The following is a 26,714-nucleotide window of genomic DNA, read 5'->3' on the forward strand; positions in this document are numbered from 1 at the left end:
CCGTAAAATGGGGATGAGACTGTGAGCCCCACGTGGGACATAGACTTGTGTCCACCCCGATTAGCTTGTATCTGCCCCGGTGCTTAATAGAGTATCTGGCCCGGATTAAGCGTTTAACGAATACCATTTTAAAAAAAAATCTAAACAAAGAAACCGCTTCATTTCCGTGGATACTTAGGTTGCAGCACATCAGTTGGTTAGGACACAGTCATGTTTTTCCTCTCTTCGGAAGTGATGTGTGATGGCGAACTCTTGCATTATAAACTTCTGCCAAACTGCATCTAAAGTACAAGGAGATTGTTCTCTTCCTTTATAAGCAAGTCAGTAATCACCGTTTGAAATCTTCAGATCTTCGGGATATCTTTTAAATTTTTAACCACTGCACTGTGCCGGTGCACATATTTAAAGACTCCCTTAGTTACTCAAAATCTAGAGTACTTCCCTTGTTTCTTCAGCAACTTCCTAATCTTAGGTGATTCATGATCCCTTATAAGGTAGTCTCAGAGTTTCCCGATGCCCCTATGTTTCTGATAAATCCTTCCGTCTGTGTGAGATCCTCGGGATTATTTTACGAATTTGTCGGTTAAACCCGACATTTTACAATGAAGCGACACCCAAGAGCAAAGGATCTTCTTCTTCAACGGAAGAGCGAGCCGGCAGCCTACGTCGCCTGATGACCGGATCGCTTCCTCTTCCGCCCAAGTTAAGAGTTGGCAGCTTCAGCTCCGAGGGATTGCTTCTAATTAATAGCTGAAGGGTCACCGTCAAAAGCGGATTTTGAAATGAACTGATAACTTCAATGCCAAGTGGCTTTCTGCCCCAGGTAATGAAATACCAGCAGCCAAATACATTGAGTTCCCCTTTGAACACAGACTCTCTTTAAAACTCACCAAAGCGGCACCAAAAGATAGACGGAGGGGGCAGAGGCTTTCTGAATTTCTTTGAGGTCCATTTAGTTTCAAGCACGTATTGATTTGCAGAGTTCCTTGGTATGATTTCAAATAAAGCTCCTCTTTTTCTGGGATGGGGTTTCAAGAGAAGCAGATATTCACCCAGGAGCGATGAAGTGAACCGGCACATTACCACATGAGAGAGAGGCTCTAAGATCTAAGCAGTGTTACTCGACTGAGAAGGTCATCGTCCAGCTGTCAAGTGAGCTCCCCGAGGACACGCAGCGGTTCAGCGGCAGAACCCCGGTCTCTTGACTCCCGCTTACGAGCTCTTCCCGCCAGGCCACCGTAGGAGTCCAACAGCGAGAAGCCGCCAGCTGCAGACCAAGCGGTGTCTCGTCACCGCCTTGCAGGACTTCATGAGTTTGCCGGAGAAGGCGACTCTTAAAGGCCACGTGCGGAGCTGAGGCGCACGGGCATCAAGGGCCAGGGTTTCACGCAGCTGATGTGACCCAAAGCAAGGTGACCACCCACATCAGGACTGCTTTAGATCTCTGAGTCAATCACATTCACTGAGCGCAGAGCCCTGCGCTAAGCGCGGCTTCTGTTCTCGGTCGTATTTACTGAGCGCTTCCGGTATGCACAGCACTTAACGAAGCGCTTGGGAGAGTACAGTACGGCAGCGTGGCTTAGTGGAAAGAGCCCGGGCTTGGGAACCAATGACTTAGGTTCTAATCCCGACTCTGCCACTCATCTGCTCTGTGACCTTGGGCAAGTCACTTAACTTCTCTGTGCCTCAGTTACCTCACCTGTAAAATGAGGATTAAAAGTGTGAGCCCCACGTGGGACAACCTGATTACCCTCTATCTACCCCAGTGCTTAGTATAGTTTCTGGCACATAGTAAGCACTTAACAAATACCATAATAATTATTATTATCACAAGTGGACAAGAAATGGAAACTAATGCTGTAAGGACGAGGCCAAGGGGAAAGAGCCTGAGCCTGGGAACCTTCTCCTCTTCCCCTCCCCTCTCTTCTTCCTCCCCACCCAGCCTCGTTTTTCTTCCCCTTCCCCCCTCCCTCGCTTTTTCTTTGCTTTTCAATCATTTATCATCAACAACCATTCTTACTGACAGCAGAGCCAAGAGAACCAGACCAAGCCGAGGGGCTGGGAGGGAAACAGAGACCCGAGAGGGGGCTGTCACCATGGACCTTCTCCTTCCACTACTCTCCTCTGATTTTCCTTCCCTCCCTCACCCCGCCCAAAATGAGGAGAATGAGAAATTTGGGAAGGATTTGGGGAATCTGGGACAGTATTGGTTTTGGGGGGGGGGGCGGGGGAAGGAGAGCTGCAGGCAGAAAGCCACGGATGGGAGCCGAAAGGGGAGGAGATGTGGAGAGGACGGGCCCCCGTTTCCATCCCTCGACAGGACAGAGGCCGTGTACTTCAAAGAAGCAGCGTGGCTTAGTGGAAAGAGCCCGGGCTTGGGAGTCAGAGGTCGTGGGTTCTAATGCCGGCTCCACCACTGATCAGCTGTGGGACTTTGGACAAGTCACTTGCCTTCTCGGTGCCTCAGTTACCTCATCTGGAAAATGGGGACGAAGACTGTGAGCCCCACGTGGGACTACCTGATCACCTTGGATCTACCCCAGCGCTTAGAACAGTGCGTGGCACATAGCGCTTAACAAATACCATCATTATTATTATTATTCACGCTTTGCTTGACCAGGCAGGGAAAGTCATTCCCCTTCCAGGTGACTCCGTCAAGTAATCCCGAGCAGTAAGCATCCACTTCCTGTCAGCCTTGTCTAGCACCTGTTTTAAAATGAAAAGTCCGACTCGATCCATAATCTGTTAAAGTTATAGTCTCTTCAGTAGAGTTAAAACTGAAGTAGCTCAAAAGCAAACAGTGGATACACTGCTTGGCATCCGGCATAATATTATGCTTGTGTGTTTACAACAATAAATAACCAGGGAGGGTAAAGTTTTGTTCCTGTCTTTGGAATGCCGTCAAATGTTATGCTTTGTTTGAATTTTTGTTTTAACGACTGCCTCTCCCACTTGACAAAGTAAGCAGTCTGGAAACAGTGTGAGAAATCTGCTATGATCCTTTGGCCTTGAACTATTCATAAAGGGGCAAAAAAAAAAATCCTTAGGCTGTGAGCCCCATGTGGGGAAGGGGTGGTGGCCAACTTCAGTAGCTTAATAATAATTACAATAATTGTGGTATTCATTACGTACTTACTGTGTGCCAGGCACTGTTCTAAGCGCTAGGGTAAGATACAAGATCATCAGGTTGGACACAGTCCCTGTCCCACCTGGGGCTCACAGTCTTAATCCCCATTTTACAGATGAGGTAACTGAGGGACAGAGAAGTGCAGTGACTTTCCCAAGGTCACAGAGTAGACAAGTGGCAGAGTCGGGATTAGAACCCAGGTGCTTCCCACTCGCAGGCCCATGCTCTAGACACTAGGCCACGCTGCCTCTCCCTCTTGAATCTCCCTCAGTGCTTAGCACAGCTCAAGTCATGTAATAAGTGCTTAACACATGCCACAATGATTAAAAACAGATCATGAAATCAGTGCTTCCCGTACCGGTAATTTATTTATTAAAATGTCTGTCTTCTCCCGCCCATCGCCACCCCCTCTACTTTAAGCTTCTTGAGGGCTGTTATCATGAGCGCTCATTTCCCAAGTACTTAGTGCAGTGCTCTGCACAAAGTAAGCACTCAGTAAATTCCACTAATCCACCTAGAGTTGTGTTTCTGTTATGTACATAGGAAACATTCAAGAGGGTATACTGTCAAGTAATTGGTGTGAACCTTGCAAGGTGGTGGTTGTTTTTTAACCGAAAAGTGAATTTTGGTGGCCATCTTAAAACAGTGATTCCAGTTGACCGGATCATCTCTGATATGCTAACACCTATTGATTTTTCTCTTTCCGAAAAGTTAGTTTCCCGCGTGGCTCCATTAGTCAAATGCTAGGTACAGTCAACTCTGTTTTGTGCGAGATGGGATTTTTCTTGCAAGAGAAAAGAATCATTAATGGATGTAATTATTGATGGAGGCTTTTTTTTTAAAAAAAAAAAAGACTTTGGATAAGATCACGGTCAGAAAACAATACCTGTGCAACTGGGTGGTGGTAAATACATGACTAATGCAAGGATACTGAAGAAGATTAAGGGCTTTGCGACTTTTCTGGGTTCGATTACTGACATCGAATACCAGCAAGGTACTTTAATGCCAGCACTACTAAGAAAAAGCATTGCTTGAAAAAGCAGTCCAAATTTTTGGTTTCGGTTTGTTCAAAATGAACAGAAAAGGAGAGGTTCAGTTTACCCTAATGTAGATCAGAGAAGGTTTTTACTCCCAAATCTCTTTTAGTGGAACAGCACTGTGGTCATTATTGAGTTGTTATACGTGACCCAGATGGAGGAAATTAAACACCACTTTGGAGTCAGGTTTGTCGAGCCATATCCTGATAGTCATGTTATTCCGGTTCAATTTTTCCCTTTTAAAAGTACAAATTGTAATGCCTTGGGATTTTTTTACTCTTAAAAGTTATTTTGATAACAGTTTCCCCTTAGAGCTCAAACAACTCCTTGTATCTATGGTGGTACCTGGCCTCTGATCTTGGCATTTAATGGAACCATTTCAGGGTGCCGACTGTCCATTTTAAAAATCTCATTTGCTCATAGTGGATTTCCCTAGGACGATGACTTGAGCCCAGCTTAGAATGATTGAGTAATGTTGCAAAAAAAAGGGAATCCTCAAAATATATTCATTTAAATTGAGTGCTAATCATGGGAAACCCAAGCCCCGATTGGGAACAAGAAACATATCCTAACGCACTTTGAAAGACTTGAGGTAATCATTCCTGTCTGGGATATGGTACATGACAAAGCTTGACTGGAAGTCTCTAAAGAACAGCATTTATTGTAGTTATTTATTTTAAAGGAGACTAATGGAGCTGAGGGTAGAATCCTAAACTGATTATGTAGCCATGCAAATGGTCTTCAGTATTCGGCAAGGGGACACCTGTCATTTTTGCAGGAACTTATATTTATTCATTCATTCAGTCGTATTTATCGAGCGCTTACTGCATACAGAGCACTGTACTAAGCACTTGGGAGAATGCGATACAACAAAAAGCAGACACCTTCCCTGTGCACGAGCTCACGGTCTAGTGAGACAGACGTTAATATAAATAAATAAGTAAATAACAGAAATATACATATTTGCTGAGGGGCTGGGAGGGAGGATGAATGAAGGGAGCAAGTCAGGGCGACGCAGAAGGGAGTGGGAGAAGAGGAGAGGAGGAGGGCTTAAGGAAGGCTTCTTGGAGGAGGTGTGCTTTCAATGAGGCTTTGAAGTGGGGGAGAGCAATTATCCGCCTGATGTGAGAAGGAAGGGCGTTCCAGACCAGAGGCAGGATATGAACGAGAGTTCGGCGGAGAGATAGGTGAGATGGAGGTACAGCGAGAAGGTTAGCATTAGAGGAATGAAGTGTGTGGGTCGGGTTGTAGTGGGAGAGTAGCGAGGTGAGCTAGGAGGGGGGGGAAGTGATTGACTGCTTTAAAGCCAATGAGGAGTTTTTGTTTGATGATAATAATATTGTTTATAGTAATGATTGTGGCCTTTAAGTGCGTCCTAAGCTCTGGGGTAGATACGGGATAATGAGGTTAGACACAGTCTCTGTCCTACTTGAGGCTCACAGTCTAAGCAGAAGAAAAAAAAAGTATTCTCTCCCCCATACACAATTGTGAGGTCACTATTCATTTGAGCAGTTGTAATTAGTAGGACCTCCATTTACCTTTGGGCTATTTTCAGATTAAAATGAACTTCCTTGGCCAGAAGAAAGATTTAACCGACGTTCTCTTTGAAGGAGCGGAACCTTTCGTGGGAAGCATCGTGGCCCAGTGGAAAGAGCACAGGCCTGGATGTCAGAGGACCTGGGTCCAAATCCCGACACTGCCGCTTATCTGCTCTGTGACCTTGGGTAGGGCACTTCTCTGGGTCTCAGTTTCCTCATCTGTAAAACGGGGTTTAAATCCTACTCTTTCCCACGTAAAAAGTGAGCCCCATCTGGGACAGGGACCGTATCCCACCTGATTATCTTTTATTTACCCCAGCTCTCAGTACTGTGATTGGTACAAAATAAGGTCTTAACAAGTGCCATTTAAACCAACAACAAACAAACCCTGAAATAATGCCTCTGCTCCCAAAGATGGGTGTAAGGCTCATCAAATAATCATAAATATGGGACTGGGTCCAATCTCCTCATCCTGTACCCCAGTGCTAAGCACAATGCTTGACATATAGTGAGCGCTTTAACAAAGCCCACAGTGTCCCTTCTCTGGAAGCTGAAGGACGGAGAGCGGCCATAGCTTCAGAGCAGAGTGGCTTTAGAGGCCCAGGACTGCTCCGATGGGCATCCGGGTGATCGTATCTGAGTCTTTTCATGCCTCATCTTTTGCTTCTTCTTGGGAACAAAGGACAAAGAAGAAACAAGGAAGCAGCAGCGTGGCCTAGTGGATAGAGCATGAGTCTGGGAGTCAGAAGGACCTGGGTTCTAATCCCGGTTCTGCCACTAGTTTGCTCTGTGACCTTGAGCATGTCACTTCACTTCTGGGCCTCAGTTACTTCATCTGTAAAATGAGGATTGAGACTCAGAGCCCTGTGTGGGCAGTGACCGTATCCAACCTGATTAGCTTGTATCTACCCCAGTGCTTAGTACAGTGCTTGGAACAGAGTAAAAGCGCTTAAAAGGGGTTCATGAGAAGCAGCGTGGCTCAGTGGAAAGAGGCCGGGCTTGGGAGTCAGAGGTCAGGGGTTCGAATCCCGGCTCTGCCACTTGCCAGCTGTGTGACTGTGGGCAAGTTACTTCACTTCTCTGTGCCTCAGTTACCTCATCTGTAAAATGGGGATTAACTGTGAGCCTCATGTGGGACAACCTGATTACCCTGTATCTACCCCAGCGCTTAGAACAGTGCTCTGCACATAGTAAGTGCTTAACAAATACCAACATTATTATTATTATTGTTAACAGATACCATAAAAAAAATCCTTTTAGAGAGTGATAAATAGCCGTTTGAACATGGGTCTGCATGTCACCGTTTTGGTATTATTTCATTACAGAACACCCAGAGGAGGGCTAATGTGTGATTGGGACTCCAAGTTGGTACTAACATATTTAGCCGCATAACACACCGCTTCAAAGGGATGAGCTTTTATTACTTGAGAGTCCTATCAGGCAACGTATCTTTACATCATCATTCCTCTCATGGAATTTATGATAAATGACTTCAGGACGGTTGGGGGAGAAACTAAGGATACTGAGGTGATTTACAACCGCAAGATGAAGGCTAGTTTATGAGAAGCAAATGGTTAGCACAATGGAAGCCCCCGTACGATCGTTTTCATTTATAATGTTTATTATTGCAACTCTTGCCTAGAATTTTAATTCTGGTGCTTTTTCAATCGAAAGATTATTAAACTGCATCAAACGACTGCCTAGTGGCCTAATCCTACATGCTCCTTGCATTTGGATTCAGATGGCATTTTCTTAATCCACTCATGCTGTCCTGGAAGTGAATTGAGAGCTGACACTTACATTAAAAAAAAGTTTCTATTCAGTAGAATTGTTAATTTAGAATGTCTAATGTCAATTCAATAACAGTTCACCTTGGCGCATTTGACAGGAAAAGAAGAGACAGAGGATTTTATTCCCTCTCTTCCCCTTCACTCGTAATTAGACATCTTCAAACTCAGCATCCTACTACCCTTTTGGGGTTCATCCTCTAAGGGTTTAGGTGAAGAGAATGGTTTATTATGCTAAAAGAAAATTATGGTGAATTCTCAAAATGTCAGTGCCTACACACACACACACACAAACACACACCCCTACACAGTCAATCACTTTAGACATTGTCCTGAATTATTGTTTATATCTTGTCAGCAGAGGATCCAAGAATAAGGTAAAAAGTGTTAGAGTGTGAAAAAGAGTGAGAAATTTAATTATGGGACCATTTGGATTAATTCGCCCATGGAACATGCTTAAGTGCACTTTTAACTAATTCTGCATTATGTTGAGAAGATTTTGTTTCTTCGTCTGCTGCCTCTCTCTCTCTCTCTCTCTCTCTCTCTCTCTCTCTCTCTCTCTCTCTCCCCCCTCGGTTTCTCCCCATTTGAAGCCGGGGATTCATCCACAAAAGGGAACCTAATTTGTATTTTAAAATTCACTTCCATCTTCCCTCAATACGAATGTTTGCTTCCAATGTACCAAGGTGTGGTTAGGTTAACTTCACCTTTGCTGTGATGGAGCAAATTTTAAGCTATGTTGAATCATGTGTTGCAACCAGATTGGATTGCAGAGTGGGGATGGTGAATTACTTGTGCAGTTTGAGATTATACCGAGCAAGGCGATAGATGAAAAATTAATGTATGAAACTGTGAAAATGTTTATCTCCATAGGAGATTCTGTAATCTCTGTTTAATCTTGCATGACCGTATTAGGCTAATGATTGCATCCCCTCTCTTTCTTTATCGCTCCTAATTAAGTTCCAAGATAGACTCCTGGGAAGAATCCTGTTTCTGTGTGTGAACAGTTCAGTTTTCCTGCTTGCTCTTGATAGCGTGGCTTAGTGGAAAGAGCACAGGCCTGGAGTCAGAGGATCTGGGTTCAAATTCTGACTCTGCCAATTGTCTGTTACTTGAGTTCTCTGTGTCTGTTACCTCATCTGTAAAATGGAGAATTAGACTGTGTGTTCTATGTGGAACAAGAACTGTGTCCTGCCCAATTATCTTGTATCTACACCAGCTCTTAGTACACTGCCTGGCACATAGTAAGCGATTAACAAATACCATAAAAAAATCTCATCCAGGGCCATGTCTGATATTATTTTTGTGCCATTTTGATATTTTATTGGGTAAGATCTTCGTCTGTGGTTTGGTTGCAATTCTTTTCCCCCAAGCATGGTTTTCCTTTTCTTGGCATTACCCTTCTTTTTTAAGAATAGTATTAGTTAAGGGATTATTTTGTGTCAGGCGTAACTACAAGCTAGTCAGGTTAGATCCAGTCTGTGTCCCACATGGAACTCACAGTCTCAATCCCCATTTTACAGATGAGGCAACTAAGACGGAAGTGACAGTGAAATGAAGGTCCCACAGCAGATGAGCGGCAGAACTGGGATTAGAACCCAGGTCCTCTGACTCCAAGCCCGGGCTCTTTCCACTAGCCACGCTGCGGCTTACCCTTTGCCCTCTTTTTCGAGACTGCCTGGTCTCTGCTTTCGAAGATGTCTCCACTCCTCTTTGATGATTGATCCTCAGTTGCCTAAAGGGCCGTCGTCAGAGACAGATCTTGTGAAGCTAGGTAACAGAGAAAAAACTGTCGGTTCAGTCAAATCCTTGGATTCTGTTATGACCCGCCTTTATCTTTCCTCCTTTTGTACTGTGGACTTCTAGGCAGTGTGAGAAACGATTAATTCGGCAGTTGAGCGAATGGGCAGTTCCAAAAAGCAAGTGTCCAAAATAATCAAATTTAGTTTCTATTCTAGTTTATTCTATTCTATTCTATTTTAGTTTCTATTTGTGTCCGCTTGAATAATTCGTACAGCCTGGTCAACTGACTTCACTGAATTGCACAGATATTTTCTTACAGGTCTGATTATATCACTCTCTTGGGATGTTAATTCATGGCGGCCCGTTGAAAGTATAGCGGGAAGAATAAGCCGTAATTTTTAATTTGAATATATTTCCCCAAAGGATTTGAAGGATTTTAGGTATTGATTTGAAAATGACCGTGAGATATAAAGGAGGGATGAAAGGGAAGTGGGATTTACTTTTTGAAAGGGTAGGGAAGAAGAGAGGGCTAAACCAGGCTAACAGTGGGAAAATTAGAATGGGTGGGCTAGATGGCCTGGGTTCTAATGCCGGCCCTACCTCTCGTCTGCTGTGTGACCTTGGGAAATTCACTTCACTTCTCTGGACCACAGTTACCTCACCTGTAAAATGAGCTTAAGACCTTGAGTCCCTCATGGTAAATGGCCTGTTTCCAGCATGATTAGCTTGTATCCACCCCAGCGCTTAGAACAGTCCCTGGCACATAGTAAGCACTTAAAAGGCACCATGAACAAAAAGATGAAGTCGTCAAAACATTATAGAATCAGCAGACCCTGGTTTTCTTGATATTTTGATTCCTCTGATTGTATGAGTCTGGAAGGTGGCGCCTAAATGAAATGTCCTTTACTGCTGACCATCGATTTCTGCTCACTTGACAAATTTTCCTTGGTTCCTAGTTCTGACTGAATTTAGTGTCGGTACATTTTCACAGAGACCTTTTGATTCTGAATCCTTTTCATGAATATTGCGTGAGAAAGTCTTTGCTTATGCTGACTACTCTTAGGAGTTAAGCAGTTATGCATTTATACCCATTTATAGCCACCGTCAGCACTTATTTCGTGTATGTATAATGCAGCTGTTCATTTACCTTTTCCTATATTTCCTCTTGCATATTCATTCTACTCATCCTCTTTTTAAGGATATGATAGTGATCTTTGTCCATTAAACTGTAAACTCCTTGTGGGCAGAAAATACGTTTCTTGCTTGCATCCCTTGTGCTTTCCCAGGACCTTTCATTACCCTCAGAAAACACTCATTAAATATCATTATTACTCAACCTTTCCCAAGGGTTCAGCAGACACTCAGTAAATATCTTTATCGGTCCTTTTACAGAATCAATTGGAGGATTTCACAAAGGCGAAAACACTTTTTATGGTATTTAAGAGCTTACTATGTGCCAGATACTGCACTAAGCGTTAGGGTAGACACAAGCTAATCAGGTTGGGCACAGTCCCTGTCCCATATGTCCTACATGGGGCTCACAGCTTTAATCCCCATTTTACAGACGAGGTAACTGAGGCCCAGAGAAGTTAAGTGACTTGCTCAAGGTCACCCAGCAGACATATGGCGGAGCCAGGATTAGAACCCAGGTCCTTCTGGCTCCCCAGCCCTCGTGACTCCCCAGCCTCTGATTGGGGAGTCAGACTCTGTCCATTCTCCGTCACCCAGTATGGCTCCTTTATTTCTGTTCTATTGTTGCCTTTTTGAAAACCTTTTCCTCCATATCTCTTCCCATTTTCCTTCTTTCCCTCTCCTTTTCACTCCCTAACTCACGCCAGGTGGTTTTTTTTTGGTGGGGGGAGGCAGTTAGGGCACTCTTCTCTCTCACTTACACCCTCAAGGGATGAAGCAGGAAGAGTTTAACGCCTAATGAACTTCTGTCACGTAGACATAACGCGCACGGCAGCGACATCTTGTTTTCTCTCTTGTCAGTGGAGAAAGGATGGAGGGCGGGGAGACCTCTCCAAAGGCATGTCTGCCCCAATCAGTGGCTTAATCCTTTTCATTCCTTTCCTTGGGAACGACGGAGAGGAAGATGGAGCTCTCTCTGTGGGCTCCTTTCTCTGCGCGCACCAAACATTTGGACAAAAGCCACTCAAAAGGAAGCAGTATCTAAAGTTCTCTTTAATAGGAATAGGCATAGAAATAGCTTCCATAGTTGAGTTTGTCAGCTAAGTTTCCTCACTTCCACGTTATTCGTTGCTCTCTGTTGCCCTTCTGCCTTCCTACATCGTAGTATTTGAAATAACAAACCAGTATGACCAGAAGAACTATTATCTTCTCATTTCTGCTCCTCCCTGTAATGAGTGCCCTTCAGTTTAGGCTCTAGCTTGTAAACTTTCCCAATATCATCCAGAATGAGATGCGGTAATAGGATTTAGAAAACATGTCAGTTGTCTGTGACTGCCCAGTTTAATAGCCAACTTGGTACATATCTATTGAGGATGAGCCCGGCCCTGGGTACTTTTCAGTCCAACTAAAATAAGCTTAAAGAAAAATCATCTTATAAGCAGAATTATTTAAACCTGCTTTCTGATGGAAGAACTGAATTTTTTGGGTCAGATTTAGTGAACAAATACCCCTAATTATTTAGCCATTAAAACATGGCAGTTAAAAAATATTTTCCTCCTCCTGTTTTCACTTGTTTGAAAGGGTCTGCTGGGAGAATATATTTCTTTACTTATCAAATTTCTATTCAAATTAGGAAGGCAGCCCAATTGTGACCGTTTGTTTTTTTTTTAATATATCAAAGGAGGCAGGGGAAATTGCTTTCCTGTCCCGAGTGCATTCATTACCTAGACACTGGTTTGTCTTTGCTTGAAAGCTTTTATAATGTTTGGGTTTGGGGGATTTAGTTGAGCAGGGAGAAGTTGTAGCTTAACTCCTTGCTTCTGTGGGCCTAAGGTGTGTGTGCCACATTCTCTGTCCAAGGTTTCCAGCTGAGGCAAGTCAGGTTGAGCCTAGGATTCACCACGAGAGTCCTGCAATCGGATTTCATGCAGTCGTATTTATTGAGCACTACTTTGTGCAAAGCACCGTGCTGTGAGTGTCCTGGATAAGCAGGACCATTTGGGATAGTGTGAATTTTAACACAGTGGGGCTGTGCTTTAGTTGACGCATATGAAGCTTTAAAAATAGTTCTGTGAGCAATTATTAGCAGTGAGTTTCCAGGAAGAGTTTTGATGTCACAGATCCACTACTTCTGCGTCAGATGTTTAGCTTTGAGACTTAATTTAATGGGATGCTAGATGCGTATTGTATACATAGTTTTTTAATGTTCCAGAAGTTATTTGTCCTTCTGGGCAGCCATCTGATGTAGGCTTATTGGATGAAGCCTCTCTCCTTTTGAACTGGGTGTATGTATCTGTTTATTGACACATACAGTTGGGGGAAAAAGCATCACAGAGGCAGGCATTGATTTGATTTCTCTTCAGCTATAACTCTGATGCTTTTGAGCAGAGTCGCATAAAATCAGGCAAGTGGCAAAGCAAGGATTAGAACCCACGGCCTTCAGGTTCCCAGACCCAGCCTCTTTCCACCAGGCCACGCTGCTACTCATCATTTGTCCAACAATCTCACTGTGTACCCTGACCGTCACATCTTTGATTCCTAGCATGCTTCCACATCATTTCACACACAGCTCCTCCTCACATCCTCGTTTAGAATGTAGACCTTTTAGAAATGTCCTCTTGCTCTTTTGGTTACTCATAGTGCCTTTTCTAACTCTGTAGTTCACAGCTCCCAGTTTATCCCTGTGGATAAAATGTGACTGTGGGAAAAATTCTAAGTGTCAGCCCTTTGTGGGACAGGGACTGTGTCCAACTGATTTATTTCTTCCCCAGTACTTAGAACATTGCTTGGCACAACGTAAGCACTTAAACAAGTACCATAACAATAATAATTATTACTATTCCATGAGAGGAGATACTATTTTATATTAGTTAAAAAGTTGGTTTGCATGGAGCTGTTTCAAGACACTGCAGTAATTATAAATTCTATTGCAACAGGGTTGTTGAGTTGTCAGAAACTCCCTTTGCTACCAAACCTTTCTCTCCACGAACACCCCCCCCCCCTTTTTGTGTTCACAACTGCTAGAGTAGATTTCATTAGAGCAAAACTTGCTAAATCTGAGCTGCCTTATTCTATACCAGCATTTACCAGAAGATCGTTTGGCCTTTTAAAGAGAAATACAGCAGCCAAGTCCGTTTTTGGTTTTGTTTTTCCCACTGTTGGACTACTGGATTAAGAAATCAAAAAAGACAATGTGTTAAATGCAGCAATGCTTTCACTGACAATGAGACTCGATGTTGCATTGCCTCCGTAGATACTTGGGCAGAGGAAATTAATCCTAGGTTCACATGAGTGCCTTCAGAATGTAATGGGATTTTTGCTATACAACTGCAGAAACTGTCACAAATACTTAGATATTTGCATTGGTACACCGATACGTTGTTTCATGGGTAGAGAAGAAAAAGATTTGAAGATCAGATGAAATAGCTCAGCACGCTATGAGCAGGGAACGTTGTCTGCTAATTCTGTTGTACTCTCCCAAGCGCTCAATACAGCGATGTGCACACAGTAAGCCCTCAGAAAATACCATCGGTCGATCGGACAGAGCTCCCTAATCTGAGCAGTGATGCACTGATTTGTCAGATTTCAAGCCACCCATTCTCAGGTGTTATGGATTTCAGGGAAATTCATCCTTCAGGTGGTAGTTGGAAAAGATGTCTACAAAAGCTACTGTGTTCTGTTGTAAAATGTGGCGTGAGCTACCTGAACTGAGAAGCTTCCTGAATAACATCCACAAGATGTGGAGAAGGTCCAAAAGGTCCCTTCCTTCTCTGGTTGTCATTTTCGGTGCAAGTTTGAATCTATATGTGGATTTTGAGATTACCGTATGGCTTTTGCAGGTCTTGCTTAGTTTCACACCTTTGATTAAATGTTCACAGATTTAGATTGAACCCTCAAAAACCCATCTGTGGTGTTTGTTTCTTTTTACTTATTTCTGACATTTGTTCAACAGTTTAGGCCCCCCATTAAGATATTCTGTGTATATTTTGGAAAACAGCAAAAGAGAACCTTGAAGGGAAGGTCCTTCCTTGTGGTTGGGGAGACCCATAACTTGGGTATGGATAGTGGATATCTCATGTTCTCATCCAAAAACTGTATCTGTTTCTGAAGTATATGTACTCCTCCAATCCTCAGTTTGCTAAGGCTTTTTTTCAAGTCAATTTTGACCAGATCTGTAGCAATTATATGTAGATCTTCTACGAGAAGAAAAGCTGTTATTGATTGTTCCATTTAGTCAATTCTCCAATTAGAGAACACACATTAAAGGAAACAGCACAACCTAGAAGAAGGAGCACAGACCCGGAAGACGCTGGACCTGGGTTCTCATCCCGGCAAAGCTGCTTGCCTGCTGTGTGACCTTGGGCAAGTCGTGTAATTTCTCTGTGCCTCAGTTTCCTCATCTGTAAAATGGGGATTCTCAGCTGTTTTGCAAACTTAGACTGTGAGCCCCGTGTGGGTCAGGGACTGTGCCTGGTTTTCTTCTATCTACTCCAGCACTGGGCTTGGCAAATGACACAGTTTTCATTAAGGAAAGCAGTATCATCATTCCTGCCACAATGTGTGCGCACAAACATTTCTTCCAACATCACTTCCCATTCTGTTTTCTATATGCTTGTTCTCCGAAGATTGCTTCCTAATTCCTTAACAGGATCCTGGTGAAAATATGAAGGAAAAACCCTTGGGTAGAAAAACTGACTTTAGTCTTGTAAACATTTCTGTCTTTGCCAGACTTAGTGTAAACATCTACTTTTTTGTGATGGAGCAAAACTAAAGGACTTAAGTAACCTATGTTTTTAGGGCACAGGATTATTCTGTTTTCCAGGAAGCTTTTTTTTCCTTTACTGACTTTCTGGTGAGCAAGCAGATATCCCAAACATTTGAATTCAGCCCCTGTGATTGATTATGATGCTCTTCTTCCAGCACTCTTTTGCTATAGGGCTGCTGTTGTGATAGATTATAGCTGCAGAGTTTACCATGGGTTAAGCTCTTACTGACCTATAAAATTAACGGCATTTTGTGTAGCCATTCATCTTAGAAATGTTTCAGATAGAATACATTCTAATCCCATCTTTTCTCAAAAGAGAAATCGAGCCCACCGTTGGTTGGCTTTTAACAAGATGGCTGTAAAGAACGACGTTAGCCCAGTAGACTTTGTTTGAAGCTTGGAATAAAGATCTGTTAGAGATTTTGTATAATTACTATCCAGTCTTTGTTTATGCCGCACAGGTACAGCGGAGCTTAGAGAGAGAGGAAGAGGTGGAGGGGCACACACAAAAAATACATGAATATTTTACAGGGATCAATTAGTATTGAATAAATCCATATGCTAGGATGAAACTTTCATTTGGCTGTTTCGGTCATCTGTCCTTTTATGTAGCTATGAAGAAATATTTAAAATCTAAGTAGTACTGGATACAAGGGAAAGTTCTTTGAACTTGAACTGGAATAAATTAGAAGGAAAGAAATAGTCGAGGACTGTCTAAAAGGAAAAAAAAGGATGGATTTCAATCAGCAAGGCTTAGGGGTTTGAGTCTTATGATCTTATGACAGATTGTGGCCATCAGAGCTGGAGTTGTGTCCCGGAGCTGGTTCTTTAAATCAGTCAATCAGTGGTATTTATTCATTCATTCAATCAGTCGTATTTATTGAGTGCTTACTCTGTCCCGAGCACTGTACTAAGCACTTGATAGTATAATGCAACAATAAAGAGACAAAATCCCTGCCCACATATGCAAAGCACTGTAATAAGCATTTGGGAGAGTACAACCGAATGAACAGATACGTTGCCTGCCCACGTGAACTTACAGTCCAGAGGGGGAGACGGGCATTAATAGAAATAAATGAGGCCATTATAAATATACTGCTTATTAAATGAGCTGAACTGCGATGGTATATTCTCATCAAATTACAGGTGATATAAAATTTGCATGTAAATAGTTGAGGGGAAATACAGTAAATCAAAGACCTAAATTCTACTGCAGTTATTCTTCTTAGTTTCTCATCTAACACCTTGTCATTTTTGAAACTTTAGAGAAATATCCGTCTTGTTTTTCTTTGTCACTGAAGTAGAAAAAGTCTCAATTGCCAGATCTCAATTGCCTTTTTGATTCCAAAGTCAGTTCCTCTTGACCTAAAGCCTTTTTACGAGCAGCAGCAGTTCTCTGAAAGGAACCTTTTCCTTCTTAGTGCCACTCAAGGTGAAAGGGAGGAGATGATTTTCCTGAAGATCTGACAGTGTGCACTCTTAGAACCGTCTCTGTACGTCAAACACGGGAGAAGAGGAAATGGATCTGCACTTGAGTTTTCTGTCTCAGGGTAGATGTGAAGTTGAATTAACGGCAAGGGTATTCTGTTAGAAGAAACTAACAGAATAACCCCAAATGAAGAAGATGCAGGAAAGTGAACTATTTCTCTTGTCATATTTGCTTTCACAAATTGGTTTACCATTCTGATCTCTTCCTTCCCGTTCACCTAGGTGATCTACTGTTCGTTTGGTGGAACATCTAAAGGGCTACACTTCAATAACTTAATTGTTGGACTTGTTCTCCTCACAAGAGGCAGAGATGAAGAGAAAGCGAAATGTAAGTTCCAGTGTTGCTTTGCTAATACGGTTCCCCAACTATATGTTGAACATTTTTACGGTGTCACTTGTGACAGTTGAATCACCTGATCTTTGCTTTTCAACATAAACACAAATGACAAGAACTGTACATTGTAGTAAATAAACGTTTTAAGCGTTCTTGGCAAGTGGTTTCCAAATTTGTAATTCAGGTTGAAAATCAGTATTGAAACCTTTTTCATCACACTTGACCGAAGTTGTGGAGAGTAAGAATGGCAGTTATAGAATACTAAAGCATTATGAAAAGCATTGTGACCTAGTGGATAGAGCACAGGCCTGGAAGTCACCTGGGTTCTAATCCCAGTTCCGTCATTTGCTCTATGACCTTGGGCAAGTCACGTAATTTCTCTTTGCCTTAGTTCCCTCATCTGTAAAATGGGGATTAAGACTATGGGACAGGGACTGTGTCCAACTTGACTAGCTTGCGGCTACCCCAGCACAGAATACGGTGCCTGGTGCATAATAAGTGATTAACAGATAGCTTAGAAAAAATTATGGACTCTTGCAAATTGAAAAGCTTACCGAAATACCTTCTTTAATTATTAGTTGCAGTTTAATGGGGAAAAAAATCCGAGTTTAAAGATGCTCCTTTAGCAAACCCAGGCTTCTTAACCCACTTTAGTCTCAAAGATGCCAGTACTTAGCAAAATAGGTCACACTCTGACTCTTAATTTGCCATTCGGAGATTAAGAATTGCTTAAAAATTAGAGCTTTTGGAAGAGTGCAGCAATTGCATAACAAATTCAAATCTCTCTTTTTTTTCTTGTAGACATTTTTAGTCTGTTTTCTAACGAATCTGGAAGCTATGTCATCCGGGAAGAAATGGAGAGAATGCTCCACTTGGTGGATGGAAAAGTCCCAGATTCACTCAGGAGATGTTTCTCTGAGGTATTTCTTTCTGTTCGGCCCCCTGAGACGTCTACTCACTGTCAAGACTTGAGCTTTGTGCTCTCCAGTTGATTCTACTTTTGGATGAATTGTAGACCCCACCTAGTAAGCGCCTAACGAATACCGTCGTCACCGTCATCTTTAAACTCTGCTGCATCTCCCTACCTGTAATTTCTCTTACAATTCAGAGAAGCAGCGTGGCTCAGTGGAAAGAGCCCGGGCTTGGGAGTCAGAGGTCATGGGTTCGAATCCCAGCTCTCCCACTTGGCAGCTGTGTGACTGTGGGCAAGTCACTTAACTTGTCTGTGCCTCAATTCCCTCATCTCTAAAATGGGGATTAACTGTGAGTCTCACGTGAGACAACCTGATTACCTGATTAGAACAGTGCTCTGCACATAGTAAGCGCTTAACAAATACCAACATTATTATTATTATTATTATTAATAATTTATTTAAGGCCGCCTGAGAGCAGGGATTGTGTCTAGTAACTCTTGTGTACTCTCCCAAGAGCTTAGTTCAGTGTTCTGCACAGAGTAATCACTTAATAAAATTTCACTATTGATCCTATTTTTAAAATTATGGCACTTTTAAGCGCTTACTGTTTGACAAGCACTCTACTAAGTGCTGGGGTGTTTACAAGTTAATCCTCTAGACACTAAACCCATCGTTGGCATTGGAAACGTTAATCTGTAGGTGAAAGCACGTCTGAGGCTAGTAAGTTTCGGCACATTCTGCAGCAAAAGAAATGTAGGCTACCCTGCTTACTCTTCCTTTGTTTTATTTTCAGGGTGAAAAGGTGAACTACGAGAAGTTTAGAAACTGGTTACTTCTAAACAAAGACGCTTTCACTTTCTCCAGATGGCTGCTCTCTGGAGGTGTATATGTAACGCTCACAGATGATAGTGATACCCCAACTTTCTACCAAACTCTGGCTGGAGTCACCCATTGTAAGTAAAAATGTCATTTCATGGTGATCTTCATATGAGGAGGGATAGTGGACACTAAGTCTCCCAGACTAAGCCCGCCTTTTCCTCAGCTCCCCCCCACCCATCGCCCCAACTCCCTCCTTTTGCTCTTCCCCTTCCCCCCACCCTCAGCCCACAGCACTTGTGTACATATGTACATATCTGGAATTCTATTTATATTAATGCCTGTTTACTTGTTTTGTTGCATATATAGATCTATAGTATTTATTTGTATTGACGCTATTGATGCCTGTTTACTTGTTTTGATATCTGTCTCCCCCCTTCTAGACTGTGAGCCCGTTGTGGGCAGGGATTGCCTCCCTGTTGCCGAATTGTTCTTTCCAAGCCCTTAATACAGTGCTCTGCACACAGTAAGCGCTCAATAATACAATTGATTGAAGGAATGAATGGAGGAATGACTTCTGCTAGGCACTACAGGAATGAGAAGGGCTGTTGATACATTGGGATAGTTGTTTGGAGATGTAACACAACCCAAATCGTGTGTGTGTGTGTCGGGTTTTTTTTGTTTCGCTGTTGGGAGGGGTGGAGTTCTCAACAATGAATGGCTTAATTGACTCCATTTCAGAAATCAAATAAGTCATGAGAATGTGAGTTTCAGCATGGATTCATCTAAGTGATTTCCATTGTGAAAAACTCCCTGTGCCCCTTCTCGAATAAAGGGAATGATTAGTATCCATTCATGTCCTGTCTCAACTCACTATTGGTGCTATCTAATTTGTTACTAGCCATTCAGCATCTTTGATTGGTAAACTGTAGAGTTGGAAAAATAGGAAAACCAGTCTCCTCCTATGATTATATAGTGAATTAGTCACTGCTACTGTTGACTGTAATGGTAATTGCTCTCTGAGAATGAGAAGTTAGCTGGTTTGCTAAGGTAAACATCTGTCTTACAAGCATATGTCTTACAAGTACTTGCCATCTTGTCCGGAAAAAGTCTTGATTTTAAAAATAAAGACAGAGAAGATAGGTCTAGAAACTATCCAGTTACCATTGAAAATGGCTGAAAAATTTTACCGTTTTATGACTCCCCTTATTCTGAAAATTCATTCCATGCTTTATTTGAGTGGGTCTCTTTCCTTTTGGGAAATGTTTCAAGTTGATTATTTTTAAATTTCACTATTTTTAATAGGATTCAGAATTATCTTAGTGGTGACACTTGGGATGTAGACAATATCCGAGTTGGGGACGGTTCCTGAGCACCCAGTTTGGTCAGTTCCCCTTTAACACTAGCCTTGTATTCCTGAAGAAGCCCGGGTTCACCAAATCTTGCCTCGTAATTCTCTTGCCCGTTCCGGCACGACATGACTGTGGGCAGGGATTGTCTCTCTGTTACTTTCCAAGCGCGGAATGTGCAGTTTGTTCCACCACTACATCCCATTCTAGCTAGGCAGGCATATGTTGCCTGGAAACACTCCCCAACTCTAAAATCGCATTCTATCCAAGACAGGTATTGCAAAAACATGTTAAAACAGAATTGACTGTGATGTCAATTGCTTCTATTTAATGCTCTAAACCAGGAACATATCGTGTGGTGTTTTTGGTATAGGCTTTGTAGTTAAGGAATTTGTCATCTTTTATGGTCTATTTTTTTTCTTTTCTGTAAAATCAAGAAGATCAATCGCTTGTATTTTTCGAGTGCTTACTGTATGCAGAACACTGTACTTAGTGCTTGGAAAAGTACAATGTAACAGAGGTGATAGACACATTCCCGGCCCACAGTGAGCTGACAGTCTAGAGGGAGTGCATTCTAATTATTGGACAAAGGGTTTGTGCATTAAATTTGTTTCTCAGTAGTAGTAAAAGTATCTATCAAGTGCTCAGTATGAGCAGAGCACTGTACTAAACACTGGGAAAGAGTATACAGGTGAGAATTAAACGTGGACCTGTCCCTTGAGGGGCTCCCAATACAATCCTCTAAGGTGTAAGTTCATCCTTTAGACTGTAAGCTCACTGTGGGCAGGGAATGTCTATTGTTGTACTCTCCCAAGTGCTTAGTACAGTGCTCTGCACACAGTAAGCCCTAAATAAATATGATTGAATGAATGAATCCCCGCTGGGATGGCAGAGAGCAGGATAGGTCAGGGGTCACCTTGATGGGCGGGCCCCGGGTGGCGGGGAGGGAAGGCAGTTGTCTGGATCGATCAATCAGTAGTGTTGATTGAGTGCTTACTGTGTGCTAAGCACTTGAGAAAGTCCAATGTGACAGAGTTGGTGGCCACGTTCCTTGCTCACAAGGAGCTAACAGCGGACCGGAGTCACAGCGAGGGGGGCCGAGAGCGTCCAGGGAGGCCCGGCTGCAAATGCTGCACGTTTCACTCGGCTCCAGAGGCGAAGGGGGGCCAAGATGACAGAGCATTGGCTTTTATCTCCTGACCCGGCAGGCACGGAGCATGCCAGGGGCCGATAAGGTTGTCCTCGGTCACAGTGGTTGGGGCTGAGGGCATTTCGCTCGGCTGACAAGCACGAAGAAGTTAAAGAACAAATGGTGAAGAAGTGTAAAGAAGAGCTCTTCTTTAACGCTTGGTACCGAGAGCTGTTTGTCGATAAATATTTTTCTTTTTATTAGTACAGTATTCTGGATCGCTGTTCAATGTAGCCTTCCCCTTAAAACAGACGCATAGATACAGACAAATATGCTAAATAGTGATTGTCCCAAGTATTGGAAAATGGGATTGCTGGGGAAATTCACCTTTGGGTGAGGTGTGGCTGAAAAGGTCAATGTGGAATCCACTGTCCTGGTCATATTGTGCCCTGACAAAGGTCGTTTCCTGTTGTGGTGTCAGCACGTAGACTCACCACACTCTGAAATCATTTGTAGTTAATATAGTTCTCATTTGCCTTTGAGCAACATTCAGTGTGATGGACCATATTTAGAATTCCATAGCGAAGTTTTGTTTCCTAGGGGAGGACTGATTTTTTGAATTACATTTCTGGTTTAAAGACCGTTGATGATAATTTCTTAGGGAAGATGGGATTTTTTTGTTCTCTCTTCACTGTAATTGATAAATCCCAGTAACCCGGTCTCCAATTACTGTGGGAGTTACATTCTTGATGAACCCCGTTTTAGGGAGAAGTAGCTTCGTAGTAAGCATACCAAGTGATGCTTACTACTGATAGTTTTTTTTTTTCCCAACACTGCATCAGGTTCTCTCCGGGCAAATGTATATTGTTGGAAGAGCCGCCATAATTCTCCAACAGTATCCTAGCAAAAGCCCAGAGTGAAAACACCTCACATAGGAGAACTGACTGCGCAGAGTGAAAACGCCTCATAGGGGAGAACTGACTCTGTGTCCATAGTGGTGGTTTATTAATAAGTATGTCGGCTGCGCGACCTTGGGTAAGTCACTTCACTCTCTGTGCCTCAGTTGCCTCATCTGTAAAATGGGGGTTAAGACTGTGAGCCCCGTGTGGGACGTAGACTGTGGCCACCTCATTACCTTGTATCTACCCCATTTCTTAGAAAGGTGCATGGCATAGAGTAAGCGCTAACAAATACCATTAAAAAAAACCCTGAATTATTGGTAGGCTCTTAAGTACCTGTTTCTCAGTAAAATGAACCACTGATTTCTTTAAAATGTTGAACAAAGTGATTCAGAGTAATAATGCAGGCCCAGCTGAAGCAGAGTACTAGAAAGAACCTGGGCAATCTCATTAGTAAAGGGAGTAAAGGGAGTTTGCTAAATTTACATTTCTTCAAATTATCTGAATTGCCATATAAGGAATGTGTTAAATAAAGTGTTGGTTATTTATAAAACCAGGTGAGGGGATTGGGAATTAGCTGTATCTGGCATGTAAAATCAAAGCTAAGTTAGGTGGCTGAAGTGAAATATGGAAGGTGGGTGATGAGAGTTTACTTAGGACAGAAAATAACGTGAATAAAATAGATGGAAAAATAGCTGCTGTCTAGCCTGCAACGAGGGTGACAACCAGCTTCACTAAATAATTCCGGTCACCTCCCTACCAGTGCCTTAATGGAATTTACATTACATTAGTAAGTGCACCAAAAGGATTCAGGAAGTTGGCGAAATCTCTAGAATGGCTGAGGATTTCAGCAGGAATTCATTCAGTCTTATTTATTGAGCGCCTACTGTGTGCAAAGCACTATACTGAGCACTTGGGAGAGTACAATACGACAATAAAAGACACATTCCCTGTCCACAGATGACCTCACAATCTAGTGACAGCTAACAGTCCAGAGGCGTTCTTCCTCATCCCCTCATCCCCATTGCTGCAGAGCCTGGTATGTTTCCTTCCCACGCCCCTGAGAACACAGATTCCATTTCCAAGCCGCGAGACTCAGCCACAGGGGCTGAGGTGGAGGGAGGCTGACCATTTAAAAAATCAGAGTACCGGCTGCAAGGATAATGATGATGATAATTATGGTATTTAAGCGCTTACTACATGCCAGGCACTGTTTTAAGCACTGGGGTAAATAGAAGATAATCGGGTTGGACGCAGTCCTTGTCTCACATTGGTCTCTCAGTCGCAATCCCCATTTTACGGATGAGGGAACCGAGGCCCAGAGAAGCTGAATGACTTCCTCAAGGTCACACAGCAGACAAGTGGCGGAGCTTGGATTAGAACCCATGACCCTCTCACTCCCAGGTTTCTGATGCCGAATCAGTACTGGACACGGGACAGGCGGGCTGGAAAATGGATAAATAGTTCTCCCTATTCTGCACTGTTTCTTTTCCTGTCCTACAAGATGAACTTGTTGACCTCTATTATACCAGAGAGGACTTAAAGGGTCTTTTGTTTGATCAGCAAACCCAGTATTATTGAAGTAATACTCAATAGAATGATTTTCTTCTGGCAGAGCAAGAAAGCAAGTGTAATTCATGAGGATCAGTGGCCTCCTTTTGATCTTCCCTCAGACATTTTTCCTAGCTTTTCTAGTCTTCACACTGTCACGGTGACGTTGTTTCCGTTGGTGTTGGACTGTTGTAGTTTTAAGAAAGTGTACTGTGAAACTGAAAAATCTCCTCTGCTTTCTAATGGCCGTAGAACCCAGCCAAATTCATTATCTGTCAGTGGTAGTTAAAGAGCACTTAGTTTGTGCAGAACTCTGTGCTGAGCATTTGGGAGATTAGTACAACAGAGTTGCTAAACGCCGTCACTTGCCCCTTCACACGGGGGGCCACCTCCAGTGCCAGCAGTCCTATTCAACATTCCCTTTCCCCATCCCCGTTAACTCCTTAACTAAAATTAAGAAATTAACTTAAAGAGCTTAATGACATACTAACCAATATAAGCCGCCGCTATGAGAAGAGCTCCCTAAATCAACCACCGAGTCGTATTTATTGAGCGCTTTCTGTGTGCGGAGCACTGTATTGAGAGCTTGGGAGAGGACACTATAGCAATAAACGGACACATTCCCTGCCCACAACGAGCTTACAGTCTAGAGGGGGAGACAGACATTGATAGAAATAAAGACATTACACATAGGGTGGTTAAGTGATGTGGGGCTGGGAGGGGGGATGAATAAAGAGAGCAAGCCAGAGTGATAAAAGGGAGTGGGAAAAGAGGAAAGGAAGGCTTAGGGAAGGCCTCTTGAAGGAGATGGGCCTTAAATAAGGCTTTGAAGTAGGGGACAGGAATTGTACGTCAGATATGAGGAGGGAGGGCGTTCCAGGCCAGAGACAGGATGTGGGCAAGAGGTCGACGGCGAGATAGATGAGACTGAGGTACAGTGAGTTAGGTTGGCATTAGAGGAGTTGGCATTAGAGGAGTGCAGTGTGTGGGCTGGCTTGCAGTAGGAGAGTAGAGAGGTGAGGTAGGACGGGGCCAGGTGATCGAGTGCTTTAAAGCCAGAGTTGAGGAGTTTCTGGGCACTAGTAGGTGTTTTCTTGAAAGGCTATTGGATTTGATCAAGCAGGGTTTTTCATGAGAATCCATAGTTAAGTCCATCAAAAAAAAAACACCTCCACATACTCCAGGACAATTTAAAACAGAAAAAACAACGAGAAAGACTTCTGTTATGGTAGTAGACAGGAGGAAAAAGAACCAGTGTACTATTACTACCCTTAGTACAGTGCTCTGCACATAGTAAGCGCTCAATAAATACTATCGAATGAATACCCTGCTTAAGAATTGCTGGCCCAAAATATGTAAATACCTGCTTAAAAATAATCCTTTAACCAGAAAACCAAAAGAATGCTACTACAAATCAAAACCTCTTGCTAACTAATTTGGCATTTTGTTTTGAATCATATTCCTAAAAAAACCCCAAAGATCTAATTTATTAGTGTCTCGTCATTAGAAGAAACATCACGGCATAGCGGATAGGACACGGGCCTGGTAATCAGGAGGTCATGGGTTCTAATCCCAGCTCTGCCAGTTATCTGCTCTGTGACCTTGGGGATGTCGCTTCTCTTCTCTAGGCCTCAGTTTCCTCAATAAAATGGGGATTGAGACTGTGAGCCCCACATAGGACAGAGACTGGGTCCAACTCAGTTTGCTTGTTTCTACCCCAGCCTTTAGTACAGTGCCTGGCACATAGTAAGTGCTTAACAAATACCGTAATTAAATTACCATAATCTCTCACTTGCAAACTCATGCTTAGCTTCTGCTTTTTTCTGCTGCTGCACCGTTCCGCTGTGGGCTAGATTCAGAAACATATTTGGTACATTAAACTTTTCAAATGGTATGTCAAAAGTGAAAGTTCCCTATGATTAACACAGTGAAAGATATTAACATAGATTTTTAAAATAGGCAGAGAACATTCATTGTAAAGCCTCAGCACCTCCATTTAAATTTGTTAAATGAGCCACGATATCCAGGCAATATGAGAGAATTCTAATTTTTCACTTGAAAATGACATTTATGTTAGAGTGCAGATGCCTTTAATTACTTTTCTACACACAATTATAAAATACATTTTGAAGTCACAGTAAGTTGCACACGTTGCCATTTTTAATCAAATGGTGTTCCATTTCATTTCATTATAAATATAGTTCAGTGATAGCTATTTCAGTCTAATTTTAGAAGAATAATTTACTGGCTTGATTTGCTGGGAATTTAGGTTTTACTCTGACACTATATATATATTCTTGTGAATTCATTGCTGCAGTTAGTTTTTGCTTTTTGGGTAAATGCACAAGGCACTAACTCTAGCCAGAAGTTCTCACAACTTAATCAAAAGAGGAGCCTCGTTGGGTTTGTTTGAGAATTGACTTAGATTATGTTTTAATTTGTTTTTTAATTATGTAAAATGGGATGCTCTATTTGACTGTTATTTATTTGGCAGGTACTGACTGTTTTTGATGCTGCGATAATTAAAGCCATCTGCACTCAACATAAATGTTATGTATGGGATATTGCTTATTTACATTTGGTATTCAAATAGCCTTGCTTAGAGAATTTCAAGGAACACTCTACAGGCACCTAGGCATCAAAATAGGATATGAAAATAATTAACATTTTAGATACACTTTTGGTAAAAATTAATAAGATCTGCATATTTTAGGGAGCTGATTCTGGCAGTGACATTTTCTACAGGGACCCCGAGGAAGAGGTGTTTATTTTGGGCCCAGTCAATTTTGGATTTATCTTTTAGAAGCAAATTCCGTGTGTGTACGGGAGGGTTGGGGGTGGGCACTATTTCACAATGCTGTCCTTCCGATTCCAAGGTGAGGCCACTGATGAGATTTCATCCCTGTGTACCAATATATATCTTAAAGTATCTGAAGTGTACAACCGTCAGATTGAGAGCGAAAACAAGTCCAGAGGCATTGTGGCACTGGAGTGCCATCATCTTCTGCCTTTTGACTGTCACAGATTCGCTCTTCCAATTTCCCTTTTGTCCCCCAGGCTATTCCAAATGATTACTTTTTTATCATACTTCTCCTCAGTTTCCAAG

At 42.6% G+C, this 26,714-nt stretch overlaps 1 protein-coding gene across 4 annotated transcripts in view; it reads left to right on the forward strand.

Annotated features, from left to right (window-relative positions):
* USP32 (ubiquitin specific peptidase 32) overlaps nucleotides 1-26,714 on the forward strand; it is a 193,491-nt gene that overhangs the window by 86,101 nt on the left and 80,676 nt on the right. For all 4 annotated transcript variants that reach the window (XM_029081736.1, XM_029081733.2, XM_029081734.2 and 1 more), the window contains exons 3-5: nucleotides 16,839-16,944; nucleotides 17,752-17,870; nucleotides 18,658-18,817. In XM_029081736.1, coding sequence (XP_028937569.1) covers nucleotides 16,839-16,944; nucleotides 17,752-17,870; nucleotides 18,658-18,817 — 385 coding nt within the window. The remainder of the gene's footprint in view (nucleotides 1-16,838; nucleotides 16,945-17,751; nucleotides 17,871-18,657; nucleotides 18,818-26,714) is intronic.

This window comes from Ornithorhynchus anatinus, chromosome 17 (assembly GCF_004115215.2).
Source record: "Ornithorhynchus anatinus isolate Pmale09 chromosome 17, mOrnAna1.pri.v4, whole genome shotgun sequence".
NCBI lineage: Eukaryota > Metazoa > Chordata > Mammalia > Monotremata > Ornithorhynchidae > Ornithorhynchus > Ornithorhynchus anatinus.